Source organism: Mytilus galloprovincialis, chromosome 1, assembly GCF_965363235.1.
Source record: "Mytilus galloprovincialis chromosome 1, xbMytGall1.hap1.1, whole genome shotgun sequence".
In the NCBI taxonomy this organism is placed as follows: Eukaryota; Metazoa; Mollusca; class Bivalvia; order Mytilida; family Mytilidae; genus Mytilus; species Mytilus galloprovincialis.
The window spans coordinates 92,961,866-92,983,760 of record NC_134838.1 but is presented as its reverse complement, the minus strand read 5'-3'; the positions used below and the strand labels follow the sequence as shown (position 1 = coordinate 92,983,760).

At 31.9% G+C, this 21,895-nt stretch overlaps 1 protein-coding gene across 2 annotated transcripts; it reads right to left on the bottom strand.

Annotated features, from left to right (window-relative positions):
• Nucleotides 1-216: 216 nt before the first annotated feature.
• On the bottom strand, nucleotides 217-14,280 carry LOC143045033 (pyruvate dehydrogenase E1 component subunit beta, mitochondrial-like). 2 transcript variants are annotated; one of them, XM_076217321.1, is made up of 12 exons: nucleotides 14,227-14,280; nucleotides 10,555-10,617; nucleotides 8,847-8,954; nucleotides 8,063-8,125; nucleotides 6,804-6,839; nucleotides 6,211-6,273; nucleotides 5,640-5,684; nucleotides 3,996-4,173; nucleotides 2,703-2,813; nucleotides 1,932-2,023; nucleotides 1,437-1,578; nucleotides 217-601 (listed from the first exon to the last, which is right to left on the bottom strand). In XM_076217321.1, the coding sequence occupies exons 1-12, from the start codon at nucleotides 14,263-14,265 to the stop codon at nucleotides 453-455; spliced, it is 1,089 nt and encodes a 362-aa protein (XP_076073436.1). In that variant the 5' UTR covers nucleotides 14,266-14,280; the 3' UTR covers nucleotides 217-452. The 2 variants fall into 2 exon arrangements, with proteins under 2 accessions (XP_076073436.1, XP_076073445.1); XM_076217330.1 differs by having other exon boundaries at nucleotides 14,123-14,262.
• Nucleotides 14,281-21,895: the final 7,615 nt, after the last annotated feature.

Sequence of the window (21,895 nt, the reverse complement as noted above, 5' to 3'; positions counted from 1 at the left end):
CTTTAAACTTCCACCTCCACAACTACCCCCTTTTGCCAAGTAAGGTATATGATTACAGGAAATAGATTGGAACAAACTATCCATACAGCTAACATCTCTAAATAATGCTCTTTTATATACCTTGGTTTCTACAGAAAGCAAAATCATTTCAAGACTTTATTACATACATCACTTCAAGAGATTCAACAGAATATATCATAAATAAAAAATAACAGCTACATTTGATAAAATTTTATCCACAGGAAATCAACCTGACTAAAAAAATAACCTATAACAGATGAACTTTTATAAAATAAAATGTACTTCATTTTAGACACTGAGCCATTTAAAAGTAATGTTTTCAAAACATGAAGTCACTGTCTAAAACAATTTTATTATAAGTTATATCTCCAATTTCAACTGATTTCCTAAGTAAGTCACAACAGTTAAAAATCCCCTAAAATGAGTATTTGTTAGGATATATTCAGCGACTTTTTAACTGCTCCAACAATGTTATGAGTTTGAGGAAATGAATTATCTTCTAACTGTTTGGCATATGGTGTAGGTAGGTCTGCTCCTGTAACACGTAATACAGGTGCATCAAGGTAGTTAAAGGCTTGACCTACAAAATAATTATTATATTACAGCATTTATTGGTACCACACATACTTCAATAAAGTTATTTTCAGGTTGATTTTTTTCTCTAACACATATTTAAAGTATAAATAATGATAACATTAATTCTTTTTCTATCTGTAAACAAATAAGCATACTGTAAATTCAGTAATTATTGCGTGCAATTATTATTGTGATATCAGGAAAATCTGCATACAGATATATGTATCAGATATAAGAATGTGAGTTCTTATTATTTTGATCTCATTCAGTCGCATTATTCCTGTCAATAAAAACCTCCCAATAATTTCTGAATTTACAGTATTTAATTCTCTCTTGTGAAAATTTTCATGTAATAGTATAAAATTTATGAAATAAGTAAAATTAATTGTATGCTTCTATTTGTTTAATAACTTATGACACATGAAATTATTTAACATGTTGCTTTCATTTTAAAGTTGTAGCACTAGGAAGATACCTCTGCTTGTAGACTATCAGTCCAGAGCGTATCATAAGCTTAGTAGTCAGTACTTTGGTACTGACATGATTGATAACAAACCTTTCTAAAGTTGTCCTTTTATAAATTTTAAAGGTTTCTACTCCTTCAGTCAAAGTTGACTTTAAATGGATTTCGCTATTTCTTAGGTATTTTTTTGTCATATAGCTCTGCAACTGTTTCAGTTTGTACAAATCCTCAGCTTTAATTTATTCAACTGTGAGCATTCTTGATGCATGTAAATCCAGAAAAGCTCTTCAAACGCATAAAATTATTGAACATGTTTTTTAATGTGTTGTTTTCATCTTATAAGAGAAAGATAAGAGTATTGACTCTGACAACTTACTTTCTATCACTCTGGCACATATTTCAGATCCAATTCCACACTGAGGCCATCCACCCTCCACGGTTACTAAATGGTTTGTTTTCATCACTGATTTTACAATTGTTTCTTCATCCATTGGACGAATTGATCTTAAATTTATAACCTAAAAACAAAGTTCTAATTTATTTTTTAAGTCAAAGCATACAAATTTATGGCATGAATATTCATCTTAATGAGGCAGTATCTTCAAAATTCATGTTTTCATGTGATACCATTGTTGCCTTATTCATAGATCTAAATAAAAAAATATACTTCATGTCAAATTCAGAAATTAAAAGCCCTCATTTATTATGCAAGTATGTGATTCTGAACAGGGATAAAAAAAATTGGGTTAAACAATCTTACTAGCACATGTGCTCCGAGATCTTATTTTTCTGAAAAACAATGTGAATTCTAATTGTGTCCATCTGGCATAATTACCAAACATCATCTTTCTCTGTTAAAAAAAAATATTACCTCACATTCCACACCTTGTCCTGCTAATTCATTGGCCGCCTCTAAACAATGTCCTACATATCTACTGTGTGATACTAATGTTATGTGGTTACCTAAAGAGTACAAGCATAAGCTATTAACAAACCATTCAATAACATTGCAGGAAAAAGAAGCTATGGAGTATCAAATAAATAAATGGGGAGTGTGTCCATTTGACACAGAAGATGCTTGCATATCATATAAAGTTATGTGACGAAGAACATTAAAAGTGACAATACCCAAATTTGTTCTTGATCTGAGTTTTGTAGTAATTAGCATTGTGTATAAGTTTCATAACATTTGGTTGAGGCTATCTTAAGTTAAAGAACAGAAACATAATATTCAGCATTTTTTTTTCATTTGTAAAGGGTGTAACTCTTAAACAGTTAAATTGATGCTACATAAATTCAAAATTGATCTGTGATTTGTGGTAATAACCATTTTGTATAAGTTTCATAACATTTGGTTGAGGCAAACTAAAGTTTGAGAACTTGAATGAAAAATTTAGCATTTTCTATTTGTAAAGGGGAAAAACTCTAGAACGATTAAAGTTACACCACCAAAATTCAAACTTGATCTGTGTTTTGTGGTAATAAGCATTCTGTACAACATTTTGTTGAGGCAAACTAAAGTTAGAGAACAGAAGCCAACTTTGGGGAGTATGGACGTATGTATATACAGTTGACATTGGTAAAACTTAATGCCCCCTCAGCTCTAAGCATCAAGATTCCATCTGACATATGAAATACTAACCTTGTCTTTCTATTTTAGCTTTTCCTATAGGAATAACGAAATCTTCTGACATAGCTTCATCAGACATGTCAAATGATGTTCCATACATAATCTCATTCTCTAAAAATACAACTGGAAAGAAAAAATATCTTAAATCAGTGTTATTTAAAGTAAAAGTCACACCATTTACACAAAAATATCTACACTAAAATGTACGAAAATCAGTTTTTTTTTTTGTTTCTTGTTGTTAATTTTCTATTTTGGCAGTGATGTTCCTTTGACACCAACTTAGAAAACATATGACAAACAGGATAGCATATTCAAAATTTTAAAGTGTTGTTTATTAAGCCTGTAAATGTAGATACGATCAGAATAAATATAGCACTCCTTGGGATAAACTTATTTTAAAATGTTACCAATTCAATACTGTAATTAGATCTTTGAATATTGTTTTTATCCATATAAATATTGTTTGTTATCAGAAAATTTAAACAAAACTAAATATTACTGTTGTTCACAATTCTACAATCTGTTAATACCTCTATTTTGGCATTGTTTTCTGTGATTTTAATGAAGTCTTTACACTAAATCTGTTGTATGCTGGATGTGTAGTGATTGATACTTTAGTCCCAAGATGCATTATTTTTATTAATTTTTATTGGCTTTGAACTAGCTTTCAGAAACTGCATACTCTCAGATCTGTACTTTGTCTCTTTTGAGTTTTTGTCAGGGTTTTGATTTGCTTTGTATCTAATGAGTTAAGCCATTTCAACTGATTGATTGATTGTTGGTTGATATAAGTCAAGTGGAAAATATACCATGTGTGTTAAGTATGAGCCATTTCAACTGATTTTCATAGTTTGTTCTTAAGTTGTACTGTTAAACCAATGTCCCAGGTATATTTCAGGGAAGAGGTTGGTCCAGCAAACATGTTAAACCCATTCTGTATATGCCTGTCCAAAGTAAGAAGCCTGTAATTCTAAGTTTTTCATTTGTTGCTGTATATTATACTTTTGTTTGGTTAATTAATCAGGCTATTAAGTTTTCTCATTTGAAGTGTTTCAGATTTGCCATTTCAGGTCTTTTAAAGCTATCTATGCATTATAGGTTTTACACTTTGTTAAAGGTCATAAGGGGACCTATAGTTGTTAATGTCTATGTCATTTGGTCTTTGTTGGAGAGTTGTTTCTTTAGCGATTATACAGATTCTTTTTAAATTTACTTTGTTATCCTAAAGCTTCAGTCATTGCTATTTTAGAACCTTTCAATTACCTGCAAAAAATTAAGATTTTGATAACTTCCCTTCATACAGACCTGGGTTGGGATCTCTAATTGCTGCTTTTAATAACCCTTTACAATCTTCTGAAGAGAATGGGGATAAAACTTTTAGTCCTGGACAAGTACTGTACCATGAAGCAAAGCACTGTGAATGTTGGGCTCCAACACCAGCTGCAGCTCCATTTGGTCCTCGAAAGACAATAGGGACTGGAACCTGTCAAAACAATTAGGAAAATTCGATTTAAATTATAGTTTAAGGTGAGATTGGATCTCACTAATACACAACAGTACAGACAATATGATGACTGTTAAGATATCTCTCTGATCATTCATTGGGAGCTATGACAGAAGTGCAAACTAATGATATCATTCTAATTCTAGTGTTTTGTGTGATATAGTGTAAAAGCAAACTAAAACTTTTTGTTGATGTAAACATGTGAAAATTTGAGAAGTAATATAACATTGTATTCACAAATGTATAATAACAGATGTCATGGCAAGAACTACTCTGTCACCTGTTCTCATTTTCCTACAACCTCTTGTAACTTTTGAAAACATTCTCTTGTTATTAATTGAAGACCTGAATGCAAGAGTCGAAAAATATTTTCAAAATCAACAAAATATAAAAAGATTGATATGGATGATATAACATTACAAAATCAATTCTTGTCAACAATTTCAATAGATGATATAACAAGAATGTGTCCATAGTACACGGATGCCCCACTCGCATTATCATTTTCTGTGTTCAGTAGACCGTGAAATTGGGGTCAAAACTCTAATTTGGCAATTAAATTAGAAAGATTATATCATAGGGAACATGTGTACTAAGTTTGAAGTTGATTGGACTTCAACTTCATCAAAAACTACCTTGACCAAAAATTTAACCTGAAACTTGCACTATTATTTTCTATGTTCAGTGGACCATGAAATTGGGGTCAAAAGTTTAATTTGGCAATTAAATTAGAAAGATCATATCATAGGGAACATGTGTACTTAGTTTGAAGTTGATTGGACTTCAACTTCATCAAAAACTACCTTGACCAAAAACTTTAACCTGAAACTTGCACTATTATTTTCTATGTTCAGTGGACCGTGAAATTGGGGTCAAAAGTCTAATTTGGCAATTAAATTAGAAAGATCATATCATAGGGAACATGTGTACTTAGTTTGAAGTTGATTGGACTTCAACTTCATCAAAAACTACCTTGACCAAAAACTTTAACCTGAAACTTGCACTATTATTTTCTATGTTCAGTGGACCGTGAAATTGGGGTCAAAAGTCTAATTTGGCAATTAAATTAGAAAGATCATATCATAGGGAACATGTGTACTAAGTTTGAAGTTGATTGGACTTCAACTTCATCAAAAACTACCTTGACCAAAAACTTTAACCTGAACGAACGAACGGACGGACGGACGCACAGACCAGAAAACATAATGCCCCTCTACTATCGTAGGTGGGGCATAAAAACATAATGCCCCTCTACTATCGTAGGTGGGGCATAAAAATGTACAAAACTTAAAAGTTAACAGCCACAGAATTTTTTGTTTGTTTACTAGTTTGTCTGGTTACTAGAGCCTTCTCTTATAATAGCTTACCTGCCCTGCTGACATATAAAATGTTTGTTTGTTTACTAGTTTGTCTGGTTACTAGAGCCTTCTCTTATAATAGCTTACCTGCCCTGCTGACATATAAAATGTTTTAGCTGCTGAGTTGATCACCTGAAATTTAAAAGTATATAAATCTGATCACATTGATTATACAGATGAGGGAAACTTGCTTTTCCTGAATCCATTTTGACACAAAATGATGTATAAATTTAATTAACAGTAGTTATATATCTAAAAAACAATTATTATTTTATTGTTCCTGTATAGGAAGGATTTTAACTAGACTGAGCCATAATTCAATACTATAGCTTAAATATACTTTATTCAAACAATAAATCTTTGAATTGAATTGTTATCATTTGTCAATAACTCAGAATAACTTCAAATTCAACATCATGTAACGAAAAATTATCTAAAGTTATCAACAGTGCTTTTTTTTTGTTTTATGCGGTTTTTTTTTTTTGTTTTAAAAAAATCTAAATATTTTGAAATGAGGTACAAGATAAAATAAGAATAATTTTTCAGTTATTAAGCATAAGAATAATTATAGGTTTTCAAGTGTAACTGTTTATATTAAAATACAGATAATTATTGTTAAAAATAACAGAAGAAAATAAAATTAAAGAAGTTACTATACCTGATCTATTGCTTGCATGGAGAAATTAAATGTCATGAATTCACATATTGGTTTCAAGCCTGCCTGAAAAAAATAAAATAACATCTACAGTTAGATGGTAAATAAAGTGATCTTGATTTTATGTATAATTATAGTCATTCAAATTGCTTATTTCGTAACCATTAAAATTGTGTGCTTTTGTGTTTATTTCCAATTATATTGTACTAGAAAAGAATAATTCTTGCTACTATAAAATGTAAACGCTCATCAGAATGCTCATAGGTGTATTAAAAAATAAACAGGACAAACAGCTACTGTTACTTTCCAGATAATGCTTAATCCAATGTAGTGATAAAAATAAAGGCATGCTGTAAAGTTTAAGGTTCCCAACTGATTTACACGTTAATGCTACTATCAAGTTTAAAAATCAACTAATTTATTTTATGTACAATGATCAAATTGTTCATAAAGATTAAGATGGGTTGCTTCCCCTGAATAAATGTCAATACGGACCGTTGTAGCATTTAAATATAACAGACTTAACATGAGGGGAGTTATCTCATATATTTGAACTAATAATAAATTCAAGATGTATGATTTATTTAGTTTATTACCATAGCTGCTCCTACTGCAATACCAGCAAAACCCATCTGCAAAACAAAATGTCAGAAAATTTCTAGATGAAATAATACAACAAACAATATAGAGGCATGAAGATACAGGTACATACTGTCTATTTAAATAATCCTAAAACATCAATAAAGGTAGAAATTAACATTTTACAAAGCTGCTGTTTTTAAATCTCAACTTGTGACATTGAGGTTGTTATTTTGAAAATCAAATATGCAAGAATAATATAATAATGTTGGGTTTGTCAATTATCTAATCCCATTGTAATTACTTCAAAATCTAGAAATTCAAGACCCCAAACAATTTACATATAATTGGTTAGTAAAATAAAGTTCCTTTGAAAAACTGAAAATTATGAAACACAAAATAATTAACTTTCCCCATTTGTGAAACTTCTATTTTCTGATTTACAGTAACTGATAATTGCAGTATAAAAGTAAAATTTAATCAGTGGATTAATAATTTGAATTTGAAACAAGAAATATAGATTCCTACACTGCAACAAGTGTATTACAATATTTCTCCACTCGAGACAGTTAAATTTTATTATTTAAAGCGCGAGGCTTGCCGAGCATTTAAAATAATTAAATTTAACTGTCGAGAATGGAAAAATATCATAATACAGGAGTTATAGTGTCAGAATCTGTTTCTCTGATGACTTTAATCATTCTTTTTCAAAGATTTTCAGAAACTTGTGCGACGTCATCAGGCAAGGTTGCCTTTTTTCCTGACATCACAATAGGAAAATTGAGAAGAAAACAAAACATTTTGACGTCATATAAATCAAATTTCGACTAATCATTTGCTGATTTTTCACTAGTGAGGAGAAATAATTTTCTCACACCAGTCAGGAAATGTGAAAATAGCACAAAAATTAGAGAAACAACAATTTTATTATTAAGAGATTGGTGAATGAATTTCGTGTACTGAATTTCAATTAAAAGAAATGAATGCAAACTTTAATTATGTGATTATGTAAAAACATTTTGTTACATTTTCCCACATTAAAACTTTAACAACAAATTTTAGAATTTACAATACATCATTCTGAGTTTCTTAATTATCTACCCTTACATGGAAAAAGTATGAAAAAAAACACCAAAAAACATTTAAATATTTCTCTGAGACAGCAATTCTGGTATTTGTGTGCACTTTATCTGTGTTAAGTTTGACTTATAATAAAGCCTGTCATAATTAAAGTTTTGGCTAGGTGAGCTTAAATTTGTTTTTAAATTTAACAAACCTCAGTAATAGGAGTATCTATTACTCTCTTGTCTCCATATGTCTTGTGTAATCCTCTGCTAACCTGTAATCAATAAGAAAATTTCAGAGAAGAAAAATATCTTCTTTATATCACATTTACATAAACAAAAGAACCAGTAGTAGAAGACAGCTATGAGAGATGAAATCTGCTGAATTTTGTTTCGCTCTAGAAATTACAGGATAAAATATTTAGGTACACGTCACATGCCTTTTGATAAAATAAGTTATGTTTGATAATCTAGAGCTTCAAGTTTGGTTGTTTTCAATCTACTACTAACATCAGATACATTTATTGCATATACAACAAATAAATGTAAAATAAATCAAAACTTTTTTTCTTTTCTTTTGGTTTATAATGATGGCAGTTTTTCAATTTCGGCAAATTCACTAGTTTAAACAGGTTTGTACATCGTAACATTGATGCGTAGAACATAAAGCTTTAATAACTGGAACATAGAAGAACATTTAAGTAGCCATGTAGATATTTACAGCTAAGGCCATTATCCTGCTAATAATCTGTTCTTTCACATGTTTTACAAAGAAGTTCTCAACATTACAAGGAAGTTTCTATTTAAAATTATAACACTATAGAATTTATTCCAATTATCCATAATAATATTGATGCAGGATAACTGTTCAATCAGGAACAACAAGGACTTTTCAAGGAAAAATTAAAACATTTAATTTATATATCATTGTATTTTGGATTAGCAAGTTTTCAATGGGCCAAACTGATTTCAATTTTGTGAGAATATATAAAGAACCTTGTAGGCACCATCATACAATGCAACTTCCTCTCCCAATAGAAAAACTTTATCATCTCTTTTGATTTCTTCATCTATAGCAGCATTCAAGGCATCCCTGACAGTTAACTGTAAAAACAATCATTTAGATTTATTTGTAATTGAATGTGCTGAAATTAGATATTATTAATTAAAATTTTGGCACAGACAAAGGTTAGTCAATGACAGGCAAACATTGGATGTGAACTGAATGATAACTTAGTTTTAGATAGATGATTTTTTTAATACTTATTATTGGCTTTCAAATAGCTTTCAGTAACGCCAATTACTCTCAAATCTTTTGTTTGAGTGACGTCTTTATTCTTTTGTGCTTTGTATTATTCTAATGAGTTAAAGCTCTTTTCAACTGAATTTTATAGTAATGTTGAGCTGCTTCACCACTGTCCAAGATTAGCCGTGTGGGTTAGGGCTTACAAACATGTTAGGAGTCTGTAATTTGGTGGTTGTCTTTTGTTGCTGTACATTTGTATATCCTATTTCTTTTTGTTCATGGTTTTGTTAAAAATTCGTAAGGGTTCCACGGAACCCGGTGTCTCGCTACTTTTTCTGTTAATCGCAGACTCAACAAAAATGAGGAAAAACATCAATAAAAATTTTCCTCACGATACTGTCTTTTGATTGAAAGAAGCTTCCAAGTTTGGTAAAAAAATCCAGGATAGTTTATGAATCTAATAAATGTTTTATAAACTTTAACTGCAGACTGTATGTAATGTTAACTGGAAGAAAAACTAAGTCCATTTATAAGTAAAATATGGAAAAAGCGAATTTTTTTTTTACAAAATTTACTTCTGAATAATATCTTATGATCAGAAATAAGCTTTTGTCTAAGTTTGGTAGAAATCCAGGATAGTTTAAGAACATTGTAAAAATTTTAAAAACTTAAACCACAGAGTGAATGTTTTGTTTTCTGGCAAAAAAACTAAGTCCATTTATAAGTAAAATACAGAAAAGTGGAAATTTATTTTTACAAAATTTTCTTCTTGATACTATCTTATGATCATAAACAAGCTTCTGTCCAAGTTTGGTACAAATCACGGATAGTTTATGAAAGTTATTAAAATTTTAAAAACTTTAACCACAGAGTGAATGTAATGTTTCCTCGCAGAAAAACTAAGTCCATTTATAAGTAAAATACGGAAAAAATGGAATTTTATTTTTACAAAATTTACTTCTGGATACTTTCTTATGATCATAAACAAGCTTCTGTCCAAGTTTGTTAGAAATTCAGTATAGTTTAAGAAAGTTATTAAAATTTCAAAAACTTTAACCACAGAGTGAATATTTGTGGACGCCGCCGACGACGACGACGGAATGTAGGATCGCTTAGTCTCGCTTTTTCGACTAAAGTCGAAGGCTCGACAATAAAATAGTAACCCCTGCTAAACATATGTGGTAAAAAGGAAGCTGATGTGTGATGGATGTAAGACCACTGCTGGGTTTTTTTCTAATTTGGATTTAAAATATACTATTCTACCACTCTTCACGCTTAGCCACAGACCCAGCAGCCCAGACATGTAAAATTGCTTTGACTTTGAGGCCCATAAAAATCATCTCTACAAGTTAAGCTAACAGAATCTAACTGAACTTTCCCAAATTTGAGCTCTGTGCCTGCTGATTTAAAAGTTTTTCATGAAGACTGTTCTACACAAATGACTTAATGTAAATTTACCTGAGATCCAGCTCTAACTGTCGTTGTGGAAAACTGTTTATTGAAACTTTTCAATGGCACTTTCTGTAATTGTAAATCAAAATGCTCAGACCAAAATTAAAATACTGTTTATTTTTTTCAAAGTCATTCTACACAATGGTCCTTTGGCCAAAAAATATACACTTTTGCATGTTAACAAAATTCAGAAAAAATTTATATATACATGAGGTAATTTGAACATGCAATTGCATGATGATAGGTTTATGATTTTCAATGTTTGACAAGTTCTACACTCAATATGCATACATCTTCAAATTTGAGTAATCACTCCAGTAGAAATTGGATTTGTAGTCAAATAAGAAAGCTCTCAAAACTTACTTTTTGAATGATTTTTTTGCAATGCAATAAAATACTTTAGGGTTTGCATAAAACTTGGTGTCAGTTTGTGCAGGAAACAAGCATATATATGTAAGTATAATCGGAAAAGACAGATAATGAAATTCACAGTAGAGTGCCATTTCACAAATTGCCAAAATTTGCCATTTCCCAGTAAGAAGACAAAATAATTTCATGAATTTACAGTTGGCCTACTTGGAAGCCTGCTACAAAAGGTTCTGATAACAGAAATAAGCATGTCATACATCTTTTTGTTGATTATTTCATGTCCATGTAGATTTTTCATAGAGAAGTGCATGTTGTTATGGTACAGCCATCTGTGGCATCAGAAGTTTCTCATGTATAAATGCTGTATATTACACAAAACAATCTGGATATTGCATAATTTTTTTTATCGTACAAGTTTCCATCTGTACCACTTTGTAGTGTTACAAGTTGACCTTTCGTTGAAAGGGTTATCTTATTACCAATGGACCAATCCCCTTTTCAAAAAAGATATGGTACTAATGCATTTTTATGAGGGTAGTAATGGGGTACCTTCATGACGAATAATGGTAAAAATTCTTGCCAATTGATGTTAACGATAATTTTTGGTGCATGACGATAATATCAGGGCTCACGCTACCAGGCGACTTGGGTGAAGAAGTCGCCTTCCCGACCCTCACTTCGCTTTCCACGCCCCCCAAAAGCGAAAACAAGTCGCCCTGTTCTTGACGATAGTCGCTTTCAGTTGCTTCCGTCATCGGACATTTTCAATTTTTACCAAGTTGATGAAACATCAATTTTTTACTGATAATTAAAGAAATTCAGACATAAACGATTCATTATCTTTAGAAAAGAGGTTGAAGCATTGTCTTCGCAGTGTGTAACAGGTTATTTGATAAAAATACAACTTTTTATCACTTCGTGCATTTTCGCAAGTTCCGGTGCTTGTTACTCGAAAACGTACATCAACCTAAATTTCAGCGTGCAAAATAAGTTTGTTACTTCATTTAAACGTGATTAAAGTTGCCTCCAGTAAATGTTTAATCCATTTATTGCATTAAAACCGTCATGTTCCTTTCCAAATAACTTGTCAAACATCGTTTATTTTCGTAAATTTTCTTGCATTCGTCCGCCATTGACCAATTTCTAAACTACGGATCTGAACCGGACCAGCTATGACCGAAATCCGTACTTTTACAATAATTACTACGGACGCACGGATGGAACAGCTGACAGAAGAATACTGATCCCAAAGGGAAAAATTACGCATTCCACACGCATTAAGAGACTTTTGGTTACATCTAATTGATTGGTGTATATAATTCCCTATATTTTTTATGGATTGTTTCAAAGTATTGATTAAAGTTGCTTAACTCTGAGACTATTATACTAATATCAATATATTATGGCCCAGCTTAATAACTTTTATATATTTTTTACTGAGAAACACTAAATTTCATACACAAGATAATTTTTAATTAAATTGTAATTGATATATTATAATTTCTTTACATTTTTTAAAATAATTTTTTTTTTTTAGTGCTAGATATTTAGTTGGTAGTTTCTCACAAGAACCTTAGTAAAATTTAAACAACTTTTAATTTCAAATGTTACTTTTATTGTATTTTTTTACTCATATGAATTGAACAACATAAAAAGAACATTATTTACATATGGCCCTTTATACTATTGTAAAATCCAAACATTGTAGCGCACCGCGCGAATGAGCACTTCTCTTTCAAATCTTACCACTTCTCCCAATCAGTTTCAAAAAGAGAAGTCACTTCTCCCTATAATTCTGAAGTAGTGTGAGCCCTGAATATGTACTTTTATTTCAGGGATTGAACTTGAGACTGTTAATTGTAGCCCACAGCTTAAATTTTGTAGCCCTGATATACAGTCCTATACAAGATAAGCAGAAATTTAAGTAGCCCACACCAAATATTAGGGCCATGGGCGAGCGGGCCCCTGCTAATTTCAAACCTTGTATTTAGACGATAAAAAAAAATCGAATGATTTTGACGAAATCACATTAATTTATTCCAAAAATAATGGCAATGATAATTATTTGGGACCTCTGACAAATCACGATAAGGATATTTTGACGAATCACAGTAAAATTTTAATCCATTTGACGCTAACAGTAGTCTAAAATGACTGTTTGACACCTAACATTAATTAATGTGCCCTTGAATCAAAGCTAGGACATAATAAATTAAGTGAGTAATCATAGTTTTGTTACGATAATACAGACAGCATGTTAATTAGCTTTTGAATCATAAATGTAACTGTTTAAACTGATTACAGTGAGCATGTAAAAACAATTACAAAGGTTGTTACTGTAAGTGTTACAGCAAGTATAATGCATAAAGTTGCCGTCAGCTGAAATTTGTAGCGGTTATCGGTAAAAATAATCGAATCTATCAACCATGTTTACTCATGATATAGTTTTTCACATTCCATTCATGAATCGCCAAAAGAAAAACCACTACTGCCCTACCTTTTAAGTGATTGCACTGTGATAATCCTGACCTTCAGAGGCTTCACATTTTCCAAGACGATTTTGAATGGTGGAATCAGGCACTGTTTTACAGGAATTGTTTCTGTGGAGTTCAAGTTCTGAAAATTTGAATAAAGCGCGGGAAATGTTGTCACATCAATGAAATGAATATTACAGGAAACTCCGAAAGTGACGAATTTCACATGTAAACAAAGATTATCCTCATAGAACGAAGATGGCGGAATTACAATGAAAAACATTCTGGAAAATGTGAAGGTCAGGATTATTACAGTGTGATCACTTATAAGGTAGGTCAGTAGTGGTTTTTCTTTTGACGATTTATGAGTGAACGCGATTGATAGTTTAGATTTTTTTTTACCAATAGCAATAACTGCTACAAATCAGCTGATGGTAACTATAGTTACAGATCTTTTCTATCAGTATCATCACACATGATCAATCTATTTCATCTGACTATTTTTCATATTTTATCAACACTAGAGTGTGGTATTTCATTTTGTGTTTAGTAGAAACAGTCGGAAAGTGTCAAAGTGAAAATAACGACGAGTTCACTGTAAATGTATGTTTCTGAAAACACACAGACACCCTCAGAATGAAACCAACAAGCATCTTCCCTGACCGAAATGTTTGATCAATTTTTCTAGCATTTCGTCAGCCCAAGATACATTTTCTACTCATTAAACATACTCGCACAATTCGTTGAACTACAGCGGATGCCATATTGGATCACAGTAACCTTCACGCGATGTTCCACTGAAGAAAAAAAATCTGGATTCATCTAAATACCGTACCAGAATATTGTCAGCCGTTGTTTTCCACCAATCTGCCATCGCTCATCGAAGAGCTATCAGCCGATAGAGGGCGCATAATTTAAAATACAGTCAGCCTAGTTTGACATTCTATAATTAAATAATTTATGGGAAGACTGCAGCATGATTTTATGTTTCTGCCCACTTTTAAATATCCAAAATATGGTGTCTTACCCTTGATAATTAAGCTTTTCCCAGATTTAATTGAAATGAAGATATAACTGAGGGTTTGAATGGGGTTAAATGATTAAAGAATAATGAAAAAAATGAAGATTAGCTAGAGAATAACCGGCAAAAAAATTGACAAAAGGCGTCATTTTTTTGAAGATTAGAGAAAAAGGGTTTAATTTTTTAAAGATTAGAGAAATAAGGGGTGAAAATTTAATGTTTACAGAATATACCCCCACCCCAATCTAGACCCGCATGACTACAAAAAAACTATACTATATTGAAAAAAGTAGATTTACATTTACGCAATTCATGGTCACCAATTTGACTCAAATTTTCATATTTTATTTATAACAATGCAAAACATTTATCCAAACTATCAAAAGTGTGAAATAAACAGTTTACAGAGCATAGGGTCAATAATATGTAGTTTCGTTTCGTGTGTATTTTAGTCTAGAGTAAGACTCCATTTAATTAAATATCGAGTTGACCTCAGATGACCATATAAGCGATGTAAACATAAATATACTAATGATTAGATATAAATAGATTAAGCCAACACGTGCAGCTGGATTTTTATAGGTCTGTTTAATTTTATTTTATAGGATAAAAATATATGTTTCTCCTCGTTTTTTCATGCAGAAGAAAGATTGTTAGTGGATCGAATCAGTCATCAAATGATTTACATTTGTTTCACTTTCAATGATGACATTCCTTTCCTTTAAATAAACAGTACACGTACAAAGCATGCGTTGTCCATCTCTAGTCAAGGGGTTAAATTGAAGTTCACATGAATACGGATTTAATGAGGTCGACTTATTCACTTGCAAGTGAATACTTCATTTAATATCAATATTATTTAGCTTAATTTGACCGGTTATATGTTCTAATATAACCTCCTAGATTTGACAAAATTGTTCCAATTTTTGACTGCTAAAAGAGAATTATTTCACTATTTCACTTTTATTATTGATTGAACAAAAACAAATCATACTTTAGATTTTTATACATCTCGTAGCTAGTGTCCCTTTTAAAATGACACGTCAATTGTGAAAGTAATCAACTAATGTCTAGTCGAGATTCACGTTGATAGTAAACATGCATATCAAGTTAAAGAAAAATATGGTATATTAGTATATATGGTACAAATAAGTGATATATTAAAAAATCTAAGATTTATGATAATAAGGGGGATGGAATATGGGGTGCTCATAACAGGATCCTGTCCTCAAGCACCTATGGTTGAAACTGGGGAAAACAGTGTTATCATTTTCAGACTCAAGATACTTTATGATCGTAACGATATTTTTCATTTCCATGTAACCATAGCCAGTGTCAAGAACAAATCTATCAAATTCAAAATTCAAATTCATAATTCATCACATGGAGGTAGAAAATATACATACAGCCAGTCTATCATGGACAACCCAAATTGACTTGATCTGCTCAAAAATATCATCTAGACTATATCTACTATTAAAGATTAAAAAATTTCTAAATCTAGACTGCAGAAAATTATTCTATAATGGTTATATCTTGCCACTTATTGATTATTGTTGTATAGTGTGGAGTAGTTGTAGCAGTGAGGGTTTAAAAAGGATATTAAAATTACAAAAGAGGGCTGCTAGATTAATACTAGAAACAGACCCATTCGCTCCTTCTGCACCCTTATTCAAACACTTAAACTGGATGACAGTTGAACAGAGAATAAAATATCATAAGTTAGTGATGACATTTAAGTGTATTAATAATGATGCCCCATCATATCTTACTAACAAGTTTCATTATGTTTCAGACAGAAATCCGTACCCCTTGAGAAATGCTGTTCAAGGAAACCTCATACTCCCTAAACCAAAAACAGAATTATTCAAAAAATCTTTTATGTATTCTGGACCATTCTTGTGGAATAATTTGCCAATACCGTTAAGAAATATTACAAATATTAATTCTTTCAAATACAAAATAACAGATCATTTATTGAAATCAACCTAGCTGTATAAATAATATAAAAAACTGATCATGTCATCATGTTTATTTTTTCATCACATTTTATCAAGTTGTATTGAACATTATTATCACACTTGACTTTTTATGCTAATGTATGTATGCAATGTACTAGTATATGTTTGTGTTTTGTTTGATTTTTCATTACGAGGGCCTCAGGGAAGATTAGTTATATAGCTAACTGTGTAACCCTCTTAAAATAAAGTATTGTTGTTGTTGTTGTTGTTGTTATCATATTTGACGTCACAAATTCATTCCCGTGCATGAATGGTATATTTGAAGGAACTTCCTCAATCCTCAATCGTATGGCCTTTAGGCATAACGGTTCTAATTGATACATGTAAAACCTACGTGGATTCTCCTTGTAATTTTCTCCATGTACTTTAATTTTGTTCTTGCTGTTACGATTGGGGTTGCAGATGTTCTGGTAAGTCAAAACGTCCGTTTTTTTTTGCAATAAAGTCCGAAACGATTTCTAACTTCCGTTTATATTTTCCTGTGCTTTCTTGGTCTACTGACTAAATCTTGCTAGTAGGGTGGTTGTGTTTATATTGCGTATTCCTATTTCCTATGTTATTTGTCGGTTAATAACTTATGCTTCATTCACACGTACAATTAATTCGAATTGAATGCGAATCGAATTCGCTAATCGCGTTCACACACTCTTCTTTTTGAATTCGAATTGATTCGAATTGACTAATTCCAATTCGCACTAGAAATACGCTTTTGTTAATACGAATAAAAAGTTAACGTCGTTTGGACAGTAAAGCGAATTCGACGCGCATTGTAATTCGAATTAGAATGGACGTTAGGACGTAATGCGAATTAAACTAATTCGAATTATTTAATGCGAATCGAATTCGAATAACGTGTGAACTCAGCATTAAGGGGACGACCATTTGATATTCTAGGGAGGGGGAGGAGGATTTTGAAAATAAATAACTCAGCCTTGATAATCACAAAAAAAAAATGGTTTGTTCTGTGGTAGTTTGAAAATAAATTACCTGACTTGCAATGTATTGAAAATAAATAACTCAACAGGTCTAATCGAAAGTATGAGTTGGCACCAGATTCTTCATAAATTCATCTTTTTAAAAAAAAAATCGCCTTCGGCAAACACTGCCTAAATTGTTTAATAATAAAAGTATAAATATTATTTAAATATACTTGAAATGTCTGTAAATTGGCTTCATTTAACTTGAGGTATGTTTTCTCAGCAACACTTACCTCACTTTTATTTAACAGGGCCGTAACTACATTTTGTACATTAAGGCAAATGCCTCATGTAGAAAATTTCAAAACCAAACGCTTGTCTCCATATCAAATTGTTTTCACGTCGAGTGCCTTGCAAGAAGCAAGTTCTGTTATCCCTAAAACGTAGCCCCTGATTTTTCAGGATCAATGTTTCTTATTTATTTGTCTTTTGTTCATTGATTGCCCTTCTGTATTCTGTTAGTGTTGCATTCCTTTTGTAATATAGTAATTTTGTTATTAACTTGATCATGAGTTTAAAAAACAGAAGCCCCCGACTTCAACTATGTGAATTACATTTTTGCTTTATCATGCATATTGGTCTATTAATGTTGTCCCTAAAAACTTAAGTCTTACACTGAATGTATACATTTTGCCTTGAGACCAAAAATAAGAAAGGGTCTAGGGAACACCCAAAAAGCATGTTTTTGCATCATTTCTTCTAAAGCTTCTTGTGCCTTCAGTGGCACCAAAACCCTTTTAAAAAAAATTGCCTCGCTCCGCTCGGCGTACCATGTTTTGCCAATACTTTTAAAATAGGCTAGATACAATCAATCTTCAATATAGTGTCTGGAAGCAATACATGTATATGCAGTTGGGAATATAGAAGATTCATTTCTGCAGAGGATAATGATTAATTCTGATTAAATGGTACATGAAGACTTAACTATACATGTATTATTTATAATGTATAAACAAATAATTTAAAAATTGTATGTTTTCGAATATTATAAATATAGTTGTAAAAACAAATAATTACATTAGATGTATGTTTCATTATGATATGTTATTCTGATTGGCTAACTGCACATCACGTGTTATTCCGTAAGCAGTTGCATTGCTCAATACAACTTTTCATTCATGATAACACGTGCTCCAACAATAAAGTGCACAGGTGAATTAAATGATAAAATATATAAAATTCGTGTTTTTATGATCATAGCTAAAAAATGTATAATTATAAGTATTGAATGCTTCTTTTTGTAACTTTATAGGGTTGTAAAAGCGTTGACCGTGCGTACATTTTTAGAATGAAGCGCTTCCGCGCTTCATACAAAATGTACTTCGGTCAACGCTTTTACACCCCAATAAATTTACAAAAAGAAGCATTCAATTCTTAAATAACCAGTCCCTTGCTTTAATGAAAATAAAAAATCTTGCTTCAATAGTGCAGAAAATAGATAACATGTCCTCTTAGTTTACAAAAATAAATAACCGATCAAAAACAAATCCTCCAACTAATCGAATTCGTGGATGACATCACTAAAAATATGAGTGCAGGTAAACAGACAGATGTTCTTTATAATGGATTTCTCAAAGGCATTTATCAAAGTCGATCATAGTCTCACAAACTAGAACATTACGGTATCGGTGGTAAAACCAATAGATGGATTGCTAGCTTCTGATCCCATCGAACGCAAGCAGTAGTAATGGATGGAGAGAGCTCTTAACATATTGATGTAGAATCTGGAGTTCCCCAAGGCTCTGTACTTGGTCCTGCATTATTCTTGTTCTACATCAACGACATGCCAGATGGGATCAAATCCTGCTGGTGACACAATAGCATATCTTACCATCTCATCTGACAAAGATTCAAACGACCCCCAGAGCGACCTAGACAAACTGGGAACATGGAAAGTCAAACGGAAAATGTCCTTCCATCCGGACAAATGCAATGTTCTTACCATCAGCCGCAAAAACAACACCATTCCAACTTCGTACACATTGCATGGCCACAAACTTGAACCTGTCAAAAGTGCGAAATACCTTGGTTGCACCTTCACATCCGAACTGAAGTGGAATGATCATATCAATAACATATGCAATAAAGCCAATAAGACAATAGGCTTCCTTAAGAGAAATCTAAACATAGTAGCAACCTCAGTCAAAGAAAATGCATACAAAAGCCTCGCAATACCATTAATAGAGTATGCAAGTCAAGTATGGGACCCATACTTTAAAACCGAAATAGATCGTCTAGAAATGGTCCAGAGACGAGCAGCAAGATATGTTTCCAACAAACACCATAATCACTCAAGTGTCAGCAAAATGATTGAGCACCCGGATTGACCATCTCTTGGAAAAAAGGCGAAAAGACGCTAGGCTAAATATGCTCTATAAAATAGAACACAACAGAGTGGCTGTAACTAAGGAAGGTCGTTTTATGCAACCAACACGACTGTCGAGGAACATGCACGACAAAAGTTTCCAAATTCCAGCATCCAGAAGTGATTACAGGAAATACTATTTTTTTCCACGAGAACGATCAGGGATTGGAACGCTCTCCCTCCTGGGGTAGCATCAGCACCGTCAGTCGAGGCCTTTAAAGCCTCGCTGACAAAGTTGAACTAAATTATCAAATGGGGGGGAGGGGTCTGTATGCGCACCTAAGTCATGGCATAATAATCAGCTCGTTGATTGTGGCCATTATCCGACAGAAGCAAAAGCAGAAGCAGTGCATTTGCATATTAAGAGCTCGGGAATTGACATTTGCATATGTACATACCAGAAGGATAGTGTATCAAATTCTCTATAGATGTATTTCAAACATCATAATGACTAAATTTTTGTTTGATTACAAACCATATAGTAAATTGTGAAACAAGTCAGAGCACAAAGATTTAGTATTAATTTTACTCAAGCGTTCAGCTACATGCCGCTTGAATTCGAAAAGTGACTTCTACAACATAAAAATGCAACAGAGATGAAGTATTGTACTCAGTATTGTTGGCACTTTATAAACACATTTTGACTAAATTAAAACTCTGATAAATCCATGTATATGCATCGAAAAGTTTACTGATGCCATATGAGTAAAAGATAAAGTCAAAGTCCAAATTCCCTTGAAGTTCAAAGGCTTTATTTATAGACGAAATCAGTATACAGAAAACATTATAGCTCTAAAGCTATTGAGCTTTTATACCGTCTTATAATTACAAACAAAACATTTAAAACAAAACAAGCATGCTACACACACAAGACTGAGCTACACACACAAGACTGATCTACACACAAAAATAATCATTACATTGAAGCATACATTACGATATAGATGACACGAATAAATTAAATATGTTAAACTATGCAGAACTATTAAAAGTACCATAAACAATCAATAATGCCAACATACAAAGCACTTTAAAACACATAAGCAATTATAGAACATCAAGCAGAAAAAAAGCACTAAAAAGTATAGCATTAATAATGTGCGGGTATTGCATCGACATAAGGTACCACTTTAGGCGACAATAAATTTAGAAAATTGTTTAAATTTTTTTTTATCTCTAAAACTTGGGGTAGTTCATTCCAAATTTTGCAGCTGTGTATCTAAACGAATTGAAGCCATGTATATAGCTGTTGTTCTCCGTGACCTGGGGCTGTTCAACTGTTTTTTTATTAACCAAATCATTTGAATATGAAGGACTCTTTTTGTGTATAATTTAAAAAAATCTATATAGCTATTGCTCGTAATATTCTGACCGTAAGAGATGAAAGTTTTGACTTGTGTAGAAAATCTTCATATTTTACCATATTCACCCGGGAGAGGGGACTAATCGAAATGTAGTTGGGATCAAGATTTTTTTCTGTAAGTGGAACTTGAAGAGGGGTTCAATTTTATCTCTAATGAAGAGGGTGGTAAAGGGTTATTTTCGTGCAACGTGATCGCCGTTTTTTATTTCACGTTCAACGTGTTTTACTTTTTTATTTGACGTTCAGTCGTGCAAGACGGGTGCCTCGTTCAACGTGTTCTGCTTATTTAATTTTACGTGCATCGTGATTTTCAAAGTCTTATTTTGCGTGCTCGGTATTTTTCAAATAAAATTCAAACACTTGGCAGGGATCGTCAAGAAATGTGTATACTAAATCGGGAATATCAAGTAAAACAAAGAGTTAATATATACAAGAAGACAATGATTCAGTCACAATAGGTTCACATAAAAGTATTTATTTTTCGTGTAACGTTCATTACAGAAATTATTTCACGTTCAACGTGAAATTATGTCTTATTTCACGTTTTTTTTTTTCTTCGTGCAAGCACCCCCCCCCCCTTTTACCACCCTCTATGAAGTCACACTTCCTACATTTCATGTGTGTCAAAGGTTAGTATTTTGCATGTTAAAATTATGGTATGTATAACAGAGGGGGAAGGTCATATTTTTAAATGTTTAAGTTAAGGGGTTGGATAAATTAAAAAAAAAAACACAGACGTATATCTATCTAGATATGT

What these genes read in the sequence shown, in the direction of transcription:
- LOC143045033 (XM_076217321.1), bottom strand. Translation starts at nt 14,265, where the DNA reads ATGGCAGATTGGTGGAAAACAACGGCTGACAATATTCTG. An exon ending in TAGATACTCCTATTACTGAG is followed by an intron (nt 6,840 to 8,062) that starts GTTTGTTAAATT and finishes TTTGTTTTGCAG; the next exon opens with ATGGGTTTTGCTGGTATTGC. An exon ending in CCATGCAAGCAATAGATCAG is followed by an intron (nt 5,685 to 6,210) that starts GTATAGTAACTT and finishes TTTAAATTTCAG; the next exon opens with GTGATCAACTCAGCAGCTAA.